The following is a 17915-nucleotide window of genomic DNA, read 5'->3' as shown; positions in this document are numbered from 1 at the left end:
CTAACAGGATTGATTCCAGAAGATGGTGATGATGGCTGTGCCTGCTCTGGGTACTTCTGGTGTCCAAGCAGTCTGGGGTACGGTACCCTTCTTGGATCGGTGAGGAGAGCTCACGTTAGCTCCATCCTCACCCATTAGCTGAGTAAGTAAAATTCCGAATAAATACAGTGCTGCTGTCAGAGTGATGTGATTCAGCTCCTTGCTTCTGGTTGGCTTCTTTGGGTCCTTCTCTCTTGTTTTCATAACATTTTCTACTACACTATAGCTACAGCAATTGTGGTGACACTTTTTTGTACAAAATGGTGCATGGTCTTTGCTCTGAGATGCTGTTGTTACCAGTGGCTGGTGTACATAGACACACTGGCAACTTCACTGGTGTTTTTCCTTACAGGAAGGCACGTGTGGTCATTGGAAGCACAGCTTCAAGTGGAATCGGTGGTGTGTAGTTGGACAGGATTATTGTGTTCTGATCTTGTAGGCCATCAAAACTAAGCTTGCTTAGTTAAGAATCTGTTTAGTTGTGGAAAACAGTAATAACTTTTTCAACTAGGTTGTTATACATAGTCTCGTTCCTGCCTGGCTGCCTATTTTATGGAGAGAAATGGAGAGAATAACAGAGGGAGATGAGGATAAAATCTTAGTGTCCATTTCTTACTGGATTCCACTGGCTCACAAGGTGGGCTTTTGATAAGCAGAAGAAAGTGCCCTATCTTCTTATGTTTATATATGTTAAGTGGCCTAGTTCAAGTGTCCCAAATACTGCCACTTTCCTTGATATCACGGTGCTTTGCTGGTGGCCTTCTTTTGCTACAGGTCAGATAACATGGGGGTAGATAGGAGATGAAGGACCAAGTCCTGGTGTCAAACCAGGTATCTGTCTCTGATGCTGTAGATGAAGAAACCCAGAACTTCTTCAGTAGGTGAGGCAGTATGTCCCCGCTGTTGTATTTCAGGGCTGATCACTGATCACTAGGACAGCCTGGCCATTACAAGGAACAGCATTTTCCCTGTAGCTCTGTTCCGATGGAGTTGTCTGAAGAATGTTTGACCTGTCCATCTTCCCTGAAGTTTTTGGGTGATTGGATGCTTGTGCCCAGGTTCTTCTCAGAAAAAAAATCATAGTATAGGTGGCACACATGCAGGTATATGAGGCAGAATTGTACTGGAGGTGTCACAGCATGGATTAGAAGTGGGGCAGTCTGGGAAAGACTAACAAAAATATTCTGGGAGATGAGGCACTGATTTGCAAGGAAGGATTAACCTTCAATTAAGGTTCAATGTGTATTTGCCAACACTGGAACTAGAAGTTTGTCAAAGAAATAGTAGTTGATACTTAAAATATGTGGACCAAAATGAAAAAATGAGAATCATTTAAGGTGGTGGGAGGATAGAAAAGGGTGTTATGAGGACAAGTAAGTTAAAACAAAGAGGAAACCTTTCTTCTCCAACCTAAAATAGACTGTAGCTTAGACTGCTAAAGAAAGTATTGGAAACTCCATCACTAAAGATGCTTAATACTATACTGGAGAAAGTCCTTGCAAATGTATTGTCACGAGTAGTCCGGCTCTGACCTATGGGGGTTGGATGACCTAATGTCTCTTCCATTTCTAGCTCTGTGCATCTATGATTAAAGTAGTTTATATAATGCAAGTGCATTTTCAATTACACTCCACCTTCTTGCGTGGGATAGTGGTGGTGCAGAGACCTCATTATATTTGTGGCACAATTACAGCATGACTTGTAGGAAATACTGCTGGTACTTGGTCTCTCAGAGACTCTGATCTCATTTATATATATGTTGGCCTTTCAAGCCATTTAGGTACGTTACAAGACTGCAGTGCTCTTTTTTCCGTCTTCCTCCTTACTCGGAGGCAGTAAATATATAGAAGGAATAATTGATTCTGGTTCGGCAATCCAGTGAGCAGTCCTTGGTGAAAATGTAAATGTTTGTTGTTGTAGATGTGTAATACATCAGGATTCATTTTCAGCTGCTCTCTTAGACCAAGGTCTGTTTTCTGAACCAGAACAGGACATTAGCTAAAACATAAACACAGAGAAATTAAAAAGAACAGTACTGACTTGATGTAGAAAGTTGGGCTTTCAGTGCATTTTAAGCTGTGCTGGATTTTTGTGGGGCTTATAACAATTAGTGTTTGGACGGGGCAGTTTTTGCTTCCAATTATTTTATAATTTAATTTCATTTTGAAATTTATGCACCATGCAAAAAGAGTTTTGTGATGTGTCAAGTATCTTTGTCGATGTTACAGGGCATTCAGAGTGCCTTCAGAGATTTGTCAGGGTACTTCTATTGCATGCATATTTTTTAATATATTCCTTTTAAGAATCTGTCTTGGAAGGAGCCACCCTGGGGTTTTAACTAAAATCTGCCAGCATCAAGTGTGACAAATGTGGTAGATACTACATGTAATAGATGTCTTTAGGAGTGGGATGTTGAAATCTCTAAAATGTTCAAGCACTGATTGTTCTCTGAAATTTCTCTCTGAGAAAGAGTACTTCATTCCCATTTGAGTGATGAACATCAGTGGAATTGGTCCCATGCTTATTGGCACTTTATAACAAACCTGTGCAGACACCGTGGTCGAGCTGGGTTTACTTGTGATTGAAGAACGAGATTGATTTTTGTCGTTGCCGTAACAATTGGACTGTTATGTGAAAAAATGTTAGTAGTGTGCACTGGAGTAAGTTGACAGCTCTAGGATGCCTGTTCCCAAATTAAAACAACTGTTTCCAGCTCTGAGAAATTATGTCTGTTTAACTTTTGCAAGATGGAGCTCAGCAGGGTCTTAGAAATGACCTGAAGAGCTTAAAGATTCTAAAAGTGCCTTTGCTGTGCTTAATTTTAAAATGTCAGCTTTGAGCTGGAGTTAATAAGGGTAAACCAGGAGGCTGAGCTTTCACTCCCACCAGGCTATTGTGTGTACTCACAAAGTGGAGAGAACAGGACAATCTAAGGAGTCCTTAGAAGAATGTAAATGCATTGCAAGTGTCTAGACATGCAGTCACTTGTACTGTAAATGTCTTAGCACTGACATACTCAAGTTTAAAGAAGGCTTGCACTGCCTAAACTTTAATAAACAAAATGATGGTCATTACTGTCTCACCTCCAGCTGCAGCAGTCCGGTCTTTAGAAATAGGCTAACACTTCTGCAAAAGATTTAGCTTGGTGCTTCAGGAGCCGTTGGATGACTGGAGGGACTGTGTGCTGTGAGCATCGAACCTGGGGCAGGGCAGGATGCTCAGCGTGTGGGTAGCCACTGAGCTGCTTGAATCTTCAGTCGTACAGTGTTTGTGTGCTGGGAATTCACAGGCAGCAGGTTTTGGCCACCTTTTCCAGGCTAGCGGGTGCTGTGGCTTCTGGTGTGTTCTTTGTTCTCTTTTGTAGTTGTTTTGGATGTGTTGGTTTTCATGAATGACGAGTAAACATTGCAGGAGACTGCTTCAGTCTGAAAGTTGCCCTTGGGAGAGAGTCAGGATGGGGAGGTAAATAAGGTAATTAAGTTCCAGCACCTTAATTCTATCAGCTTCCTGAGGAGAAGTGGAGAAGGAGGTGCTGATCTCTTCTCCCTGGTATCCAGTGACAGGACGCATGGGAATGGTTCAAAGCTGCACCAGGGGAAGTTTAGACTGGACATTAGGAAGCATTTCTTCACCAAGAGGGTGGTCAAACACTGGAACAGGTTTCCTAGAGAGGTGGTCAATGCCCCAAGCCTGTCAGTGTTTAATTCGGACAGGGCCTTTGGACATTTGGACAATGCCCTTAATAACATGCTTTAACTTGGTCAGCCCTGAATTGGTCAGGCAGTTGGACTAGATGATCGTTGTTGGTCCCTTCCAACTGAAATATTCTATTCTATTCTATTCTATTCTATTCTATTCTATTCTATTCTATTCTATTCTATTCTATTCCCCTGTGTCTGGGATTCCTTTTGGGAGACCTTTGGCGGTTCCCTTCTCAGCCCCTTCCTTAGGTGCTCTGGTTTGCTTACAGAGGCACCCAGCTCTCTCCTTCTCTCTTGTGAGACCCCGCAGTCTAAATTCTGCCCATGACCTCTGCCCTTAGCAGTCCAAGTTCAGGTAAATGGCAAAGTTGGGGCTTCAGTCTGAGTGACTTGAGTGGTGGTGGCAGCCAGGGCTAGGAGGGGTGCTGATCTGCAGCACACAGGAGCATGGACACAGTTAGGCTGCCCAGCTGATTTGTACTCACGGTGCCCGAGATGTCCTTCCTCCATCCTCAGCTTTCCTTGGTTCCTGAATAGCTGGTTCATACTTGCTTCTTTAGGACACTGCCTCCTGCGAATGGTCACCTCAGCTGGTAAGGACAACATCTTGCTTCATTGAGGGTTTTTGGATGCTCTACTGGGTACTTGCAGTTCTCTGAACTGTTCTTTCATGGTTGTTGGCATTTGTTAGAGTGGTGAAAATCTGGGCTCTGTGTCTCCTCTGGTGAGTTGACTCATCCACATGCTGCTGGCTGGGAAGGCCATGCAGTTGTGTTAGGAGGATCTTGCATGGCTGCAGGGCACTGCTTTGTCTACTGTGTACAAACTGGTGCTTTTCTCCATTAGCAGCACCAAGCTGCTTTTACAGTAAATCACACTGGTAACACCCAAACTTTGCCCAACAACTGGCCATGTCAGAAACCTTGCCTCTAGTACAGCCTGAGCCCATGGCTTACAAATGCAGTGCTTCATCTTGATCCAAGTAGCCTTCCACTTGAGTGAAGATGGGGTTAAACCACGACAGCCCTGACCACTGGGACTTGTAATCTTCTTGTGTCATAGGTGTTTATATTTTATGGCTAAACTAACTGATACGTTGAATTCTGAACAGTTTAGCTGGCAAAAATTGATATATTGTACCAAACCTTGCAGCACCAACTGTACAGTGTTTTCTCTGCTGATTCTTGCAAATACCTTTGCATAGATGTATGTATTTGCACAAAGAAAAACAAACTGCTGTTGCAGTACTGTGATCTGTGAACATTTTAATTACCATGACGGTAATTCCAGCTCACCATCAGACTACTTATCTTACCTCTACCACGGCACTAGCCATTTATTTTAGGTCCTGTTAAAGGTAAAAAGACTAACTGCTCTTCAGATATGCTTGTCCGCTTTAATTAGTCTTCCTTAAGCTGTGCAAAAAGAAACTGCACTTAATTAGCTTTCCTTAAATTAGGATTGATATACCAGCCTGTATATGTTGACGTTGTCGTTACTGTCTAATAAACTAAGTGCTCTATTCCGCAATTTTTTTTCCCAGGTGGTTGATTTGCAAGATGGCAGACAGAGCCAGTGTGGGAGCTTTGGCTTTAGCAGTGCTCTTGTCACTGCCTCAGGGCTCAGGGTGGCTGGGTCAGTACTCCGGGCACTGCCTGGGGCTGGCAGGGTCTGGACAGTCTGTGTGGCATGTACTTTCCTGACTCTTGCTTGCAGGTCCACCACGCTTAGTGTGAGCCGTTCCCCTGATCCTCCAGAACTCTTGCAGGCGTTGCCTCACTCCAGTGCATGAAACCTCTGGCCATGAGGAGGAGGGAGAAAAGATTTTACTCTTCCATCGACAGAAACTCCATGCCAGAGCAAGTCCACCTCTGCAAACCCGCATTAAACATATGTTTTGGACAAAGAGGCTCCTGTAAAAAGTGGAAGTTTCCACACTGAAATTTTTGATCAGTGCTGGGGGTTTCTTAAAGGCACATGTTTATCTCTAGTACTTTCGAGCATGAAGACCAGAAAATCTCTTAACTCTGTGTGTGTCTCTATCTCCTAAACTGGTTTCCTTTAACTAACCGACTTGTGTGTATGTTGGAATGAGTGGACTTGGAACATCTCATTACTTTTACAAAGTATGTTTTGACAATTTGAAATGAATAAAACAGATTTTTATTAGGTGTAATGACAATGAGAGATGGCTCCTTTGGGGCTTTTAAAGAAGGGGAGGAGGGGGATGATCAAGCTGCTTAACCCACAAGGTCACCTTGGCAGGCCTCCAGAAGCTGGAGACAGCTGCGGATTTGTGTTTATCTGTGGTCAATGCAAATGTGCATGCATGTAGCTGGGCTATTTGCTTGTGCTTAAGCAACGTCTTTGTTAGCAGGTGCATAAGAAGTACTGTTGTCTTGAGGTTTAGTCATACAACCCACTGCAAGTTGGGTTTGTGATTTGTTATGGTCAGAAATGGGGTCTGAGCTCTCCGAGATCCCTTGTGCCACAGCCTTTGGGGTATTGTACAGCCAGACAGTATGGTCAGGGGAGGAATTTGAATGGCTCCTTCCTCTTCACAGGGTGGACTTGCCGCATAGCTGGGAGCAATGTTATTTCTTCACCCAGATGGTTTTTGTCAGCTGCCTCCAGGGTCCTCCCTGGGGGTTTGTACAGGAGTGGCTGGCGTGGGTGCCAAGGGAGGGGACAGCTTGCAGAGCAGTGGGCAGGCTGCACTGCCCACACCCAGCCTTTCCTCCCCTTACTTTTTGTTGCCTTGCCCCTGTTCTCTCCAGGATGAGAGGCGGCTCTCTGCAGCATGCTGGAGATAAAAGGTGATACCGGTAGGGCTGGAGGAAAAGCAGAAGGAGATAGCTGAGAACATGCCTTCCTCGGAGACCTTGCCCTGGAGGAGCACGTGTGCGGGGTGCTGCCCTTGGGCTCAGCACTGCGGTCCCATCGCTCGGTGGATTGTTTCCTTTCCCACATGCCAGCCCCAGTTCCTATAGCCATCTGAAACTTTTCCAGTACTAAAAACTGAAAACCAGAAATATAATTCGTCACACTTAATAATGCAGTTACTGGTGAGCAGAATTCACTTAGAAAACTTCAGCGAGGTGTACTGCTGTGTGCCAGGATTATCTCACTGCTAGGAACTTTGAGCTCTCCTTGCAGATCGGCTTCTCTTGTCCCATTGACTACCTGGCCATCGGCTCTGCAACACTTCTGGAGAATCCTTATGCCAGGGAGTATCATTCCTTGTGTTACTTGCTCAGTGACTTTCTTACCTCACCTTGCAGTCTGTGCCCAGAATAAACTGCCTGTGACAAGTTACCAGTCCAAGTCCCTTGAGTAGTTTTAAAGGAGAAGCAGATCTGAGCCTGGTGGTAAAACATATCCCAGCTGTGCTGCACATAGAAATGCTGGTGAGAAGTGCTAAATCAGTATTTGTCTGGACCCCTCTTCAGCTTTGCATCTGTGAGTTTAAGTATCTCAGACGGCGAGCTGTGTCTGTGCCTGCAGTTTGCATGCTAAGAGGCTGCTCGGAGCCCGGCCAGCGCGTCCCGAAGGGCAGCAGGCTGTGCACAAAGCACTGCCCAGGGAGGCTGGGGCTGCCCCGCCGGCCCCGCAGGTTTGGGCTCTCTGAACTGGGGCCACCGCTGACCTCTGTAGTAGATTTGACTGGCCAAGTACATCTCAACAAAGCAGCCCCTTAGTTGCTACCATTGTATAAATGTGTTCAGAATTTGGCACTCATCTATTGATGCTCGCTTCTTTCCAGGGCAGACTGCAAATATGCACTTCGTTGAAACCAATCTGCTAATTTTTAAACTGCCTGGAGCTACAATTCGCAATGGGTGGCAGATGCTTGTAGTTGCAGGTCCGGAACATCTGGGATAAGCTATCTGTTCCCCTGAAACAGGAGCCCACATTCTCTATGAAGAAGCTCTTAAACCTTTTTCTTGCTCGCTTGTCAGATAAAGCAAGCCACTGGTGTCCATTCAGTGCCATTTGCTCTTTTAAGTGAAGTAACTTAAAGGAAGGTTTACTATATGTGGCAGGGGAAGTCACAGTGCCAGGATGCTGTTACCTTTATACCCTGTGCATTAGTGTCATGGTTTAACCCCAGCCAGCAACTAAGCACCATGCAGCTGCTCCGCTCGCTCACTTCCCCCCCACCCAGTGGGATGGGGGAGAGAATCTGGGGGGGGGAAAAAAAAAAAGTAAAACGTATGGGTTGAGATAAGAACAGTTTAATAGGACAGAAAGGAAGAAAATAATAATGATAATAATAATAATAAAATGGCAATAATAATAATAATAAAAGAATTGTAATATACAAAACAAGTGATGCACAATGCAATTGCGCACCACTTGCCGACTGATGCCCAGTTAGTTCCCAAGCAGCCATCTGCCCTCCCAGGCCAACTCCCCCTTGTTTATATACTGGGCATAATGTCACATGGTCTGGAATATCCCTTTGGCCAGTTTGGGTCAGCCGCCCTGGCTGTGTCCCCTCCCAGCTTCTTGTGCCCCTCCAGCCTTCTTGCTGGCTGGGCATGAGAAGCTGAAAAATCCTTGACTTAGTATAAACACTACTTAGCAACAACTGAAAACATCAGTGTGTTATCAACATTCTTCTCATACTGAATCCAAAACATAACACTATACCAGCTACTAGAAGGAAAATTAACTCTATCCCAGCCAAAACCAGGACAGTTAGTGGGACCTGGTGTATCAATACATGCAGGTTCGCACACCTGCATGCGCCCATACTGCTTGCGGTATAGTTGTCTGTGTATCTGCATATGCACAGCTCCCTAAAGAAAGTTGCATAGTACCTTGGAGTGGAGGTATCCTGAAATTCCATCCTTAGGTGGAATTTTAAGGAATATATATTTATGGAAGTTAGGTTGTTTGCAAGCCTTTAAAAATTGGTTGATTCCCGGTACTGGATAGCTAGGCAGCAACAGATCAAAGTCCCGGTGTAGTTGAAAAGATTTTATATCTTTCAATGTCACAGTCTCTAATTTGTTTAGATGCATGCAAAGGATCAGAAACTAATGTGCATCTGGGGATTAAGGCAGCTTTGCTATCCAATCTGAAAGCTAGCATATTCTAAAAGATTTTCAAAGTCTCAGAAGGCAGCAAAGTGCTTTACTGATTTTTATGTCTTTGAAAATCTCTATTTAGTGTGCCTGGTGGAATTATATAAATACATGCTGCCAGCTGTCTGACACCAACAGATACCACCCAGAGCATTTAAGTACTGAAGTGGTAGGCCTGCAAAGATAGAGGCATTGCTCTCACTGTGCGAGCACCCATGCAAAAAGACTAAGACTTGCTAATTCCATGTGACATTTGCTCCTTTAAAAGTTCACTGTAATTTTTCCCCTCCCACCTTTACTACCCCAGGAGTATACCAGTGGTTATGCTGTAAGAAAAATAATAGGTGTTTTCATTACAGATCTCTAGAAGGGAGTTGCCATCATGATATGAGTTTTTCTGTGGCAAACAGAAAAGAAGCGGTTTGATCTCTTCCTTGGCAGCCTCAGCCTATACCATTGTGCTTGGGGATCTTTTAACTAGGGAGGGGGCCGAACTTATTCTAAAGGTTAAGATAAAAGCAAAACAAACCAGCAAACCATTCCTTTACTGTCTTCACTGCTCTTCAGCTCCAGTCCCACATTCCACACATTGCTTGGGTGAACCCTGCTGTAGTCCAGGGGCCTGGGCAAGAAGTTGCTGTAGGGCAGCCCAGGATGAAGGGAGGCCCTGAAGCAAGAGTTGAGGAAGTTTTATTTGTTAAGTGCTTCAGGTTTTGGGTCTCGCTGGTGCCAGGCTCTGCTCTATTAAACATGATGATTCCTGAGTCAGATGCTCTATTTTGTCTCATCTTTGTGGCCCTAGACCATATCTGTGGTCCATGTTCCCAAGTGTTCCTGCCACCCACTGCTATGGGACGTACGTATGTAAGCCTTCCAGGGCAGGGCTGCATACTCCAGGTACCACCTAGTACAGCATATGCGAAAGGGTCTTCAGCTTTTCCTAAGCACCAAGTTGATTTGCTAGGTCTAATTAGCTGATTTGGAGCTCTTTCTTTCTATAACTTTCATAGTGTTTCCTGTTGAACCTGCTTTTCCTTTTGGTGCATAACAGGCAATGTAGATGTTATAAAGTATTGCACCTCTTGGGTGTCTTTACTGAGACCAAAACTCTCACTCAATTTTGTTATCATTCAGCTTAGTTTGTAAATGTTTTATTGCCTCTGATCCGTGCTAGCTGTGCTTGTGGAGTTTCAGATGCTGCGATATCTACTCTTATGCATGGGGATGGGGGTTATTTGTGTTCCATTTAGCTTTGCAATTAGGAACAATCTATTTTTACTCTAGCTCCAAGGCATCAAGACTTCTTCCTGCTCATTTCTTTGGAGTGAACTTGATGGGCTAAATTGTTTAGTTTTTGTGGAGGAAAATCAGTAATGAGAGGAAAGCTGTTAAGAGCAAGCGTTGGACCAAAAAGAAAAATGAAAGAAAACCCAGGGAGATTCACTTGACTAAACCCCCTTTTTCTGTTTAGATTACATTTAGACTTTCAGATTAGTTTGGAAGACGTTTCAACAGAGTCTTCTGAAAACATGGTTGTTGTCTGGATGTCTCTGATGATCTCTGTGTTTTGATACCTTCTTCATGACTGGAAGATAAATTTTCCTTTTCTTCTTCTCTCCTTGGATAGGAAAGAATGCATTTTCACCATCGACCCATCAACTGCCAAAGATCTTGATGATGCTTTGTCCTGTAAACAACTCCCTGACGGTATGAGATATATTTTACAAAATACTTCTCAGTGTTTATATTTGTCCGTTGACACATTCGTATATATAATTTGTCATGAAGTATTCTTTACCAAATATGAGTAGAGTAATAAACTAGTTTTTTTCTTGTTGTTTTAATTGCCTGTTTTCAGAAATCTTAGAGCAGATATCTTCAAGCTGCACTCTGAAGTAGTCTTGGTGTCAGGAAATGCAGAACCATAGTGTTTTGCATAATCAGAGCTGTAATTTGATTTGAGCAGGTCTCAGCTGTCTCCTGTCATTACAGGAGTTACAGCTGAATAGCTAATATGCTGCACTTGCAGACTGAAGTTTAGTGAAACTTTGACCTTGAATACACAGTCCCTGGATAAAGGAATCCAGTTTTTTGAAGGTCACTGGCTGAATTGCTTTTTGGTGTTTATGAGATGCTGGGAATTGTCAGATGAACAGAGTGTGCCTTATAAGTTGTGTTATTCTTTTCTTTGCCTTTTAAGCTTTCTATTCTGCCTTATTTGTACTTTTACTATGCTGAAAGCCAGCAGAACAGAAAGTAAAGCTCCAGAAGCCAAATCTTGATGATTCTGACTTAAGGAACTTCCCTCTTGTAAGCTTACTTTGCCATCCAAGTTCTGCTCATTTAGTTTGATGAGATCCAGTAACAGGCTTGGTTAGAAATATTGCATGATTTGATTAGCCTATCCACCACTAATAAAGAAGATGAAGTGATTTTTTGTGTGTGTTTAGTTTTTCTTGCTCTTGTTAATCATCGCAATATGATGATATCAAAGACATCATTCCCTTTTTTTGGGTTAATTTCATTCTGTGCAATGTGGCCAATGAATTGTCATGTCATTTAGACCCAGGTACAGAATAGTATTACAGGGCTATAAAACTGATAGAAAAATCAGAGATGAAAGAAAATTTGAGGCCAATAAAATTAATTGTACTGTACGATAGCAGTTTGGGGGCAAGTTTAAGAAAATATTGCTGTTCTATTTCACAGAAAATTTAAACAGTCATCTTGAGAGATCCTAAGCTGAATTCTGTTCTCCCTCTTTCCACTTTGTCATCTGAATTACTGTAGATGTATGACAGTGTTGTGATCCCACAGCCCCTCAGATCTAAGGTGTTGAAACTCTGGCTTCCGAGGCTTTACTGCTCACATACATGTGGATTTTAGATGCTGCAGGAAACCATTCACTGACCTGGTTTGTGGTGCATATATCTCCATTTGGAGAAAGTGTTCAAGGAAAATATCTGTTTGAACAAGAATTCTTCTTTCCCAGAAAGTCTGCAAAGCCATTGCAGGGCTGTCACTCATACTTGGGACTTGTTGATATATCTGCTGATCAGGGATGTGGCTGCACTTTGAAGTCTGCCTTGTTTGTCCGATCCCAACTGCAGAAAATGCCGTGTAAGGACTCTTGCTCCAATCTATAAGGAAGGAGATGTACCAGTGCAGAAAGGATCCTCTACTTGTAAGGTCCAGCCAAGAGGGTTCTAGGTGTTATTATGATGTTACTTGATTATGGGAGCTCTGTAGTATGACTGCTAAAAATCCCCTTGTGATGTAGAGGTGGGTGGCTGCAGCGCTGCCCCATACCCTGATCAAGCCTCTTTGGAACAAGTCCTTCTCATGCAATACACCTGAGGAAAAAAACCAAATAGAAATTTTTTAAAAAGTTGCCTTCTGAGTGGACTTCATGTGCTTCGCCAGTCTTCCCTGCTTTGTTGCTTTTTGCTCTTCTCTGTACAGGCATGAGGCAGAGGGAGCTGCCTGCATGTGGGGAAGAAAGCAAACACTGAAGTCCTCTTGGCCTGATTATTTCTGACTCATCCTTCTCCCAGGGGCTGTGTCAGGCCTGTGCTGGCTTCCTGGAGCCTCCAGATGAAGGTTTTCCCTGCCCTTCCCTGATCTTCTGTGAAGGCTAAGGAATATGTGGAAGGATCATGTCAAAGCTATGCTTTCAGGGATTGTCTTTACCTCTACATAACACAGGAGCAGGCACAATTCTCTCTCCCAGGATGCCCTGTTTTTTCAAAGATAATATCTGAGGCACTTAACCAGAGTGGACAGAGGATGCTTCTGCAGTTAAAGATAACAATTCCTTTTCCCCGGAAAACCAGGTAGTTGGGAAAGAAAGGTAAAATGGATCAGACTACAGGGTCACTCTGCATAGAGAAGGTTTACAAAGCTGTTTTTCAAATAAGGCAAAAGTGTAAGGTGCAGGAACATTTCTCCTCTTTCAGATCCCCAAAATAAACTTCACCAGTGTGTTTTAGAAGAGACATGAAGAAACCAGGAAAGAGTAGGGGACAGGCACGGCTGTCTTCCTGAGAGTAAAAGTAAAGATTTGCTTGGCTTGTATTCAAGATATATAGAATGGGAAATCCAGTGTGGATTTAGTGCTTTTGAAAGTTTCATGTCCTTCTCAGGATTATTGTGCACACTCCCATTTCCTCCAGATGAGCCTCAGAGGAGGAAATCCAAGAGGCAGACGAGTGAATGTACCCGCTGGTGGCTGTCCCAGCCCGAAGGCCTTTGTTCACCCCCACATATCATTTTGCATGAACCATTAAGTGGGAGCCTGCTCGCAGCAGCCCTTTGTGTGCCAGATCTCTGCCTTTTGGCTGGAGCCGTGCATCCTTCAATGGGCTCGTTCCACCCTGGACTCCTCTCAATGAGAAGATGCTGTGAGCTGGAGCCTTCTTTAGGAGCAATCCTTTCTGTGCCCATCCCGGGCATCATGTGCTCTGCCTCTCCTTTCAGCCTCCGATCCGCTGTGAGAGTGGTGCCCGCACTCCATCACAGCACTGCCTCAGCCTTAGGCCAAGGAAAGTCACCCCTGGAAAAGCCATGCAGTTGCATGCAAATTGAATCTCTGTGGATTCGTTACTTTTTTGGCCCACCGTGTGCTGATAGCCTTACTCAGTGATTTTCAGCCTGTGCTCTACTGACTACTATAGCACTATGTCGGTTACTATTACAGGACCATGAAATGTGGCTGGCACAAGCAGAGGTATAAATCCATCAGCATATGTGAAATTTTTTAAGATATCTGTACTCTGACTTAAAATTTTTCAGGAATTTACAAAGGTCCAAAACCAGTGCTGGGAGTCCTTTGGGTTCACTTCTTTGTGTTCACTTGCTTGCAAAGCTACGGTTGTTCCCAACTCTTCAGTGTTAAGGAGAGCCCCTATGGGAACCTCAATCTTGTGCTTAACAGAGCCTCTTGATATGTTTTGGAGGTACCCTGAGGATTTTTGGCTTTAAAAGTTGCTATGCTAGCTGCAATTATTATGACAAAGAGTTGTTTTAGAGGTTAAGAGCTTATCCAGGGCTGGCAAGGCTGCATCTCTCATGAGGACAAAGTTGTGTTAAGAGTTAACACAGCTTTTATTCCAAATGTAAACGTGGTTACAAGAAATTATTATTTTTTCCATCTTTTTTGCCCATATGTAAAACACTTTAAAAAAAAAAACAACTCCAAAAATCCCCAGCATGAACAAACCACATATCTGGCATCCTCATGATGTCAGGAGATCTCCAAAAATCAACAGAGAATGCAGAACCCAATTCAGAAAATGTCTCTCTGTTGGTGTATAGCACCCGTAATAACTTCAAGAAAAAAGAAGACACTCATTGCCTGCACTTCTTCTATCAGACAGCTAGATCAGTGCATTTCAGAAGATTTTGAAGAATGAAATTGTCTTTGTCCTCAAGCATTGGTTGCTAATTTATTCAAGACTGTGACAGTTTCTTTGCCTTGAAGGATCTTGGGCAACAAGTAGAGAGATAAGGGACTGTTTTTGCACCTTTGCTTAGTTTTAAAACTTGTCAGTGTTACCCTTATCAGTTGCAGTTGCTGGATGGAGGACTCGCCCATGCTACATCCTCAGTAAAAGATGGAAAGGAATTTTTTGCAGAAGTAGTCCACAAATCTGTCATGAAGAACTACCCGGTAGCAGGGTGTCACTAGCAAAGGAAGCACAGGATGGTTGTGGGAATAGCTGTATTTTTAATGGAGCTCGCAGTAGGATATTGCAGCAGTTGGAAGCTTTTCAGGGATATATGTCTTAAGTGGGCCAGTCTGGTTTTGAGAGGATTTTATATTGGAGTCTGCTTTTGATTAACGGTCGTGCTCCTCATTATTGTTTAATGATAGCAGTAGGGAGGTAAGCTTGCTGTTCACATTTGTGAGTGTATATTTTAAAAGAGATCAGCTCCAATAAAGAATGAAAATAGGGTTATTTATGTAACAGCTTCAGAAATATGAACAAAGTGTACTCCATTTAGATGACTCAGCATAATCTTAGAGTAAAGGATGGATCTGGACTGCACCTAGTTTCTACAGCCTTTGCAGAGCTGTTTCAGGGTAGCTTGAGGTTTTAAGCAAGTTCATTTCAGTCGATGCATTTTTGTGATCCTTTCTGCACATCTTCTAGCAAATTACTGCAGCCAGGAGCATACAACAGAGCTGTTCTCAGTTCGTATGGGTGTCGCAGACTTTCTCAGAAAACAACCACACCGCTTTCAAGCCTGAATGTTTTCACCCAGGGTGCAGATGTTTGAAGATTTATTCTGATCTCATCATGTAAGAGCACACTAGGTGACCTGCGTGTCCCAGTGGCACCAGGCAAGTCTCCCACACTTGCCAAACTTCTGGGAATTATCTGCAAGTGGTGTTTATATTTCTGGTAATGTACACAACTGATGCAGTTATGTTTGAAGGCTGCTTACTGGTAGGAACAGAAATGAAATTTGACAAATTTAAAGGCAGACAATTCCATCTAGTGAAATGTCAAGCCATGATGGGAAAGGATGCAGCAGAAATGATTGGCGTGCATTTCTGAGGGGTTGTCTTACCCATGTGCAGGTCTTTTGATGCTGATTTCAAAGCAGTACTTTGGGCCATACTGACAGAGCTTCTGTACATCTTTTTGCGTGTATATTGATGACTAACATGGTTCTCACTGTTGTTCTTTCATTCCTGTATCCCTACAATCTTTCACAAAGTAATTCAAGTTTAAGTAATTTAAATCTTATTCTAGGAGGAATTGTTGTACTGCAGAATAGAAATATATTCTACAGGCTGTTTGCCCTGTTTTTTATGTCCTTAGTGACATTAGTTGTCTGCATTTTGGAGCAAGGTCATATATAGATACATTCATTGAATCTTTCCAGTCTTTACCTGATGACCTAAGCAAATAAGACTTCTGCAGTGTGCTGCTCCCTGGTTTTTCCCTTCACTTTAAATCCGTTCAACACGTTGGTGAATTTAAATCAAATTGACCTAAGGGGAATGGGATAAAAACCTCAAACACACTGTGTTTCTATGAGTGTCATGAAAATGGGGTATAAGCAAAGAAGAGACCTTCTCTTAGTGACCCAAATCTGGAAACAGCATGACCTTTAGCAGACACCAGACAATCCACTGTGGGCTGCAGTTTTCAAAAACAGATCTGCAGAGAGTGAGAATTTACATCTCTGTTCAAGGAGCCTATTTCACACATTTTGGTAAAACCAACCAGTGTTTTGCCAAATGTTGGTAACATCCCTTGTCTACTGCAGGCCTACAGACACTAGAGCTGCTTTTCTTAGACCTTGTGGATACCTTAGTAGACATCCCCTAGTGCATGAGCTCCAGTATCTTGTGCTTGAAAAACACCTGTAAGAGCCCGGGTAGCCCCAAGATGTTCTCTCCCATCTCAGGTGACCGCCCGGTCTTCCTCTCCTTCCATCCTTGTTCTTTCCTGATATAGGTTGCAAACACTTGGGTTGTTTTAATTTTGCAAAGTTGCATGCACTTATATTTTGCTTTTTAAGACATAAATATTCCCTCTTCTATTCAGCTTTGTCCCTCTGGCCACTTAAGGACTCTTAAGTTGCTGTCGCTCTAGCAACACATGGTACAGGACCTTTCAGCTAATCTGTTTGGTTCCTGCAGCATAGAGTATAGGAAGAGTTTGTAATTGGAGTTATGATGGGCTGACTTGCTTAAGATAAACACTGAAGAATAGACTAGTGTTGAATCAAAAGTTACATTATGAAATTACTATGCTTCCTTCTTTGTAAGATGTTTAAGATGAACAGACACCAGACTCAGAGAGAAGATGACAGAAACTCCACACTGATATATAAGTCAAATGTAAAATGACCGTAAACTGCAATTTACTTAAATTTATTGCAGGAGTCAAATATGGGAAAAATAAAGAAGACCTACAAGTAGTGGGATTGTGCATAACATTTGGTCAGTTTGTCCTTTGCTATCAGACATAATTAGCTCGGCTCTCCTGTCACCTGCTCATTAGTCTGTTGGGTTTTGTTGTGTCACTAGGAAAGTGAAAAAGTCATATTGCAGTGATTAGAAACACGTGCATATCTTTTCTATCGAGGGCTTGTGGTTGCAGACTCTTTGAAATAGGCAAAATACACTCAAGTCTGTGCCAAATCCAGATCCCTGCTGTGTCCCACAGTGTGCTCCCATGTAACGCTGGGGAACTGCAGCATGTACAGTGTATTTTGCCTCTTCTTTTAAAGTAAGATGGGGTTGTGTGCGGAAACACGTATCACTTCCCATTTCCAAGTGCAGGGTTGAATGGAATCAGAGGGCTGGATTGCGTCACCTTTCCTCCACCGAACATCTCTCTTGAAATCCGTGAGACAACTTGACAATGTAGGGCTCCCCTCAGCTTGAGTGGAAATAGGACACCTTGCTCCAAACTGGTGGTGGTTGAAAGGGAAACAGCCTGAGCCTAATTCCTAGATAAGTGCATTAAACTGGGTGATAAGGTATTGGGGTGGAGATTAAGAAAGTTTGGATTTGGTTGGAGCATTGATTGCTGGAACATAATTTGTTAAAACATTTTTTGTGTATATTTGAGAGCTACTTGTGAGAAGATTAGTTAAAGGCTTGGTTAAGCAAAAGTGGGCAGGATTTGTTACTGGGAATTCATATTTATTGCACTGGATTTTTGTATCAAGTATAAGTATTTTATAAAGATTCCATCCTTATCCCGAAAGCTTTTTCTTTGACAGTACACAAAGCAAACCGTAGGGGAAAAAGACATAGGATTAGAACAAAATAAAAGGTAGATTGTCTATGAAGCACTAACCTAATGAAGACCATGACTGTAGAACAGGCAAACAGATGTGCAAATACCAGTAGAATTACTCATAAAAGTGAGTTTACTTTCCTGCAGGGAGGAGAGATGCTCTGGGCGAAGTCGCCTTCCAGATCATTTCAGTTCATGAGTTCAGGACCTGGGACAATTCCCCAAAGATTTACAGGTGCGGGATTTTGCGTCCCAGGGGATCTCACTAATATTTGTGGATACAGACTTAAAACCAATGGTGTCTGATTGTATATTGAAGAAAA

The 17915-nt window shown here is 43.0% G+C and overlaps 1 protein-coding gene across 1 annotated transcript in view; it reads left to right on the top strand.

The window, feature by feature from the left end:
• Positions 1-17915, top strand: part of DIS3L2 (DIS3 like 3'-5' exoribonuclease 2) — a 197270-nt gene that overhangs the window by 90716 nt on the left and 88639 nt on the right. Inside the window, exon 12 of the mRNA XM_041126654.1 lies at positions 10458-10537. Coding sequence (XP_040982588.1) covers positions 10458-10537 — 80 coding nt within the window. The remainder of the gene's footprint in view (positions 1-10457; positions 10538-17915) is intronic.

Source organism: Aquila chrysaetos, chromosome 10, assembly GCF_900496995.4.
Source record: "Aquila chrysaetos chrysaetos chromosome 10, bAquChr1.4, whole genome shotgun sequence".
Taxonomy (NCBI): Eukaryota; Metazoa; Chordata; class Aves; order Accipitriformes; family Accipitridae; genus Aquila; species Aquila chrysaetos.
This window is presented reverse-complemented; position numbering and strand designations above follow the sequence as displayed.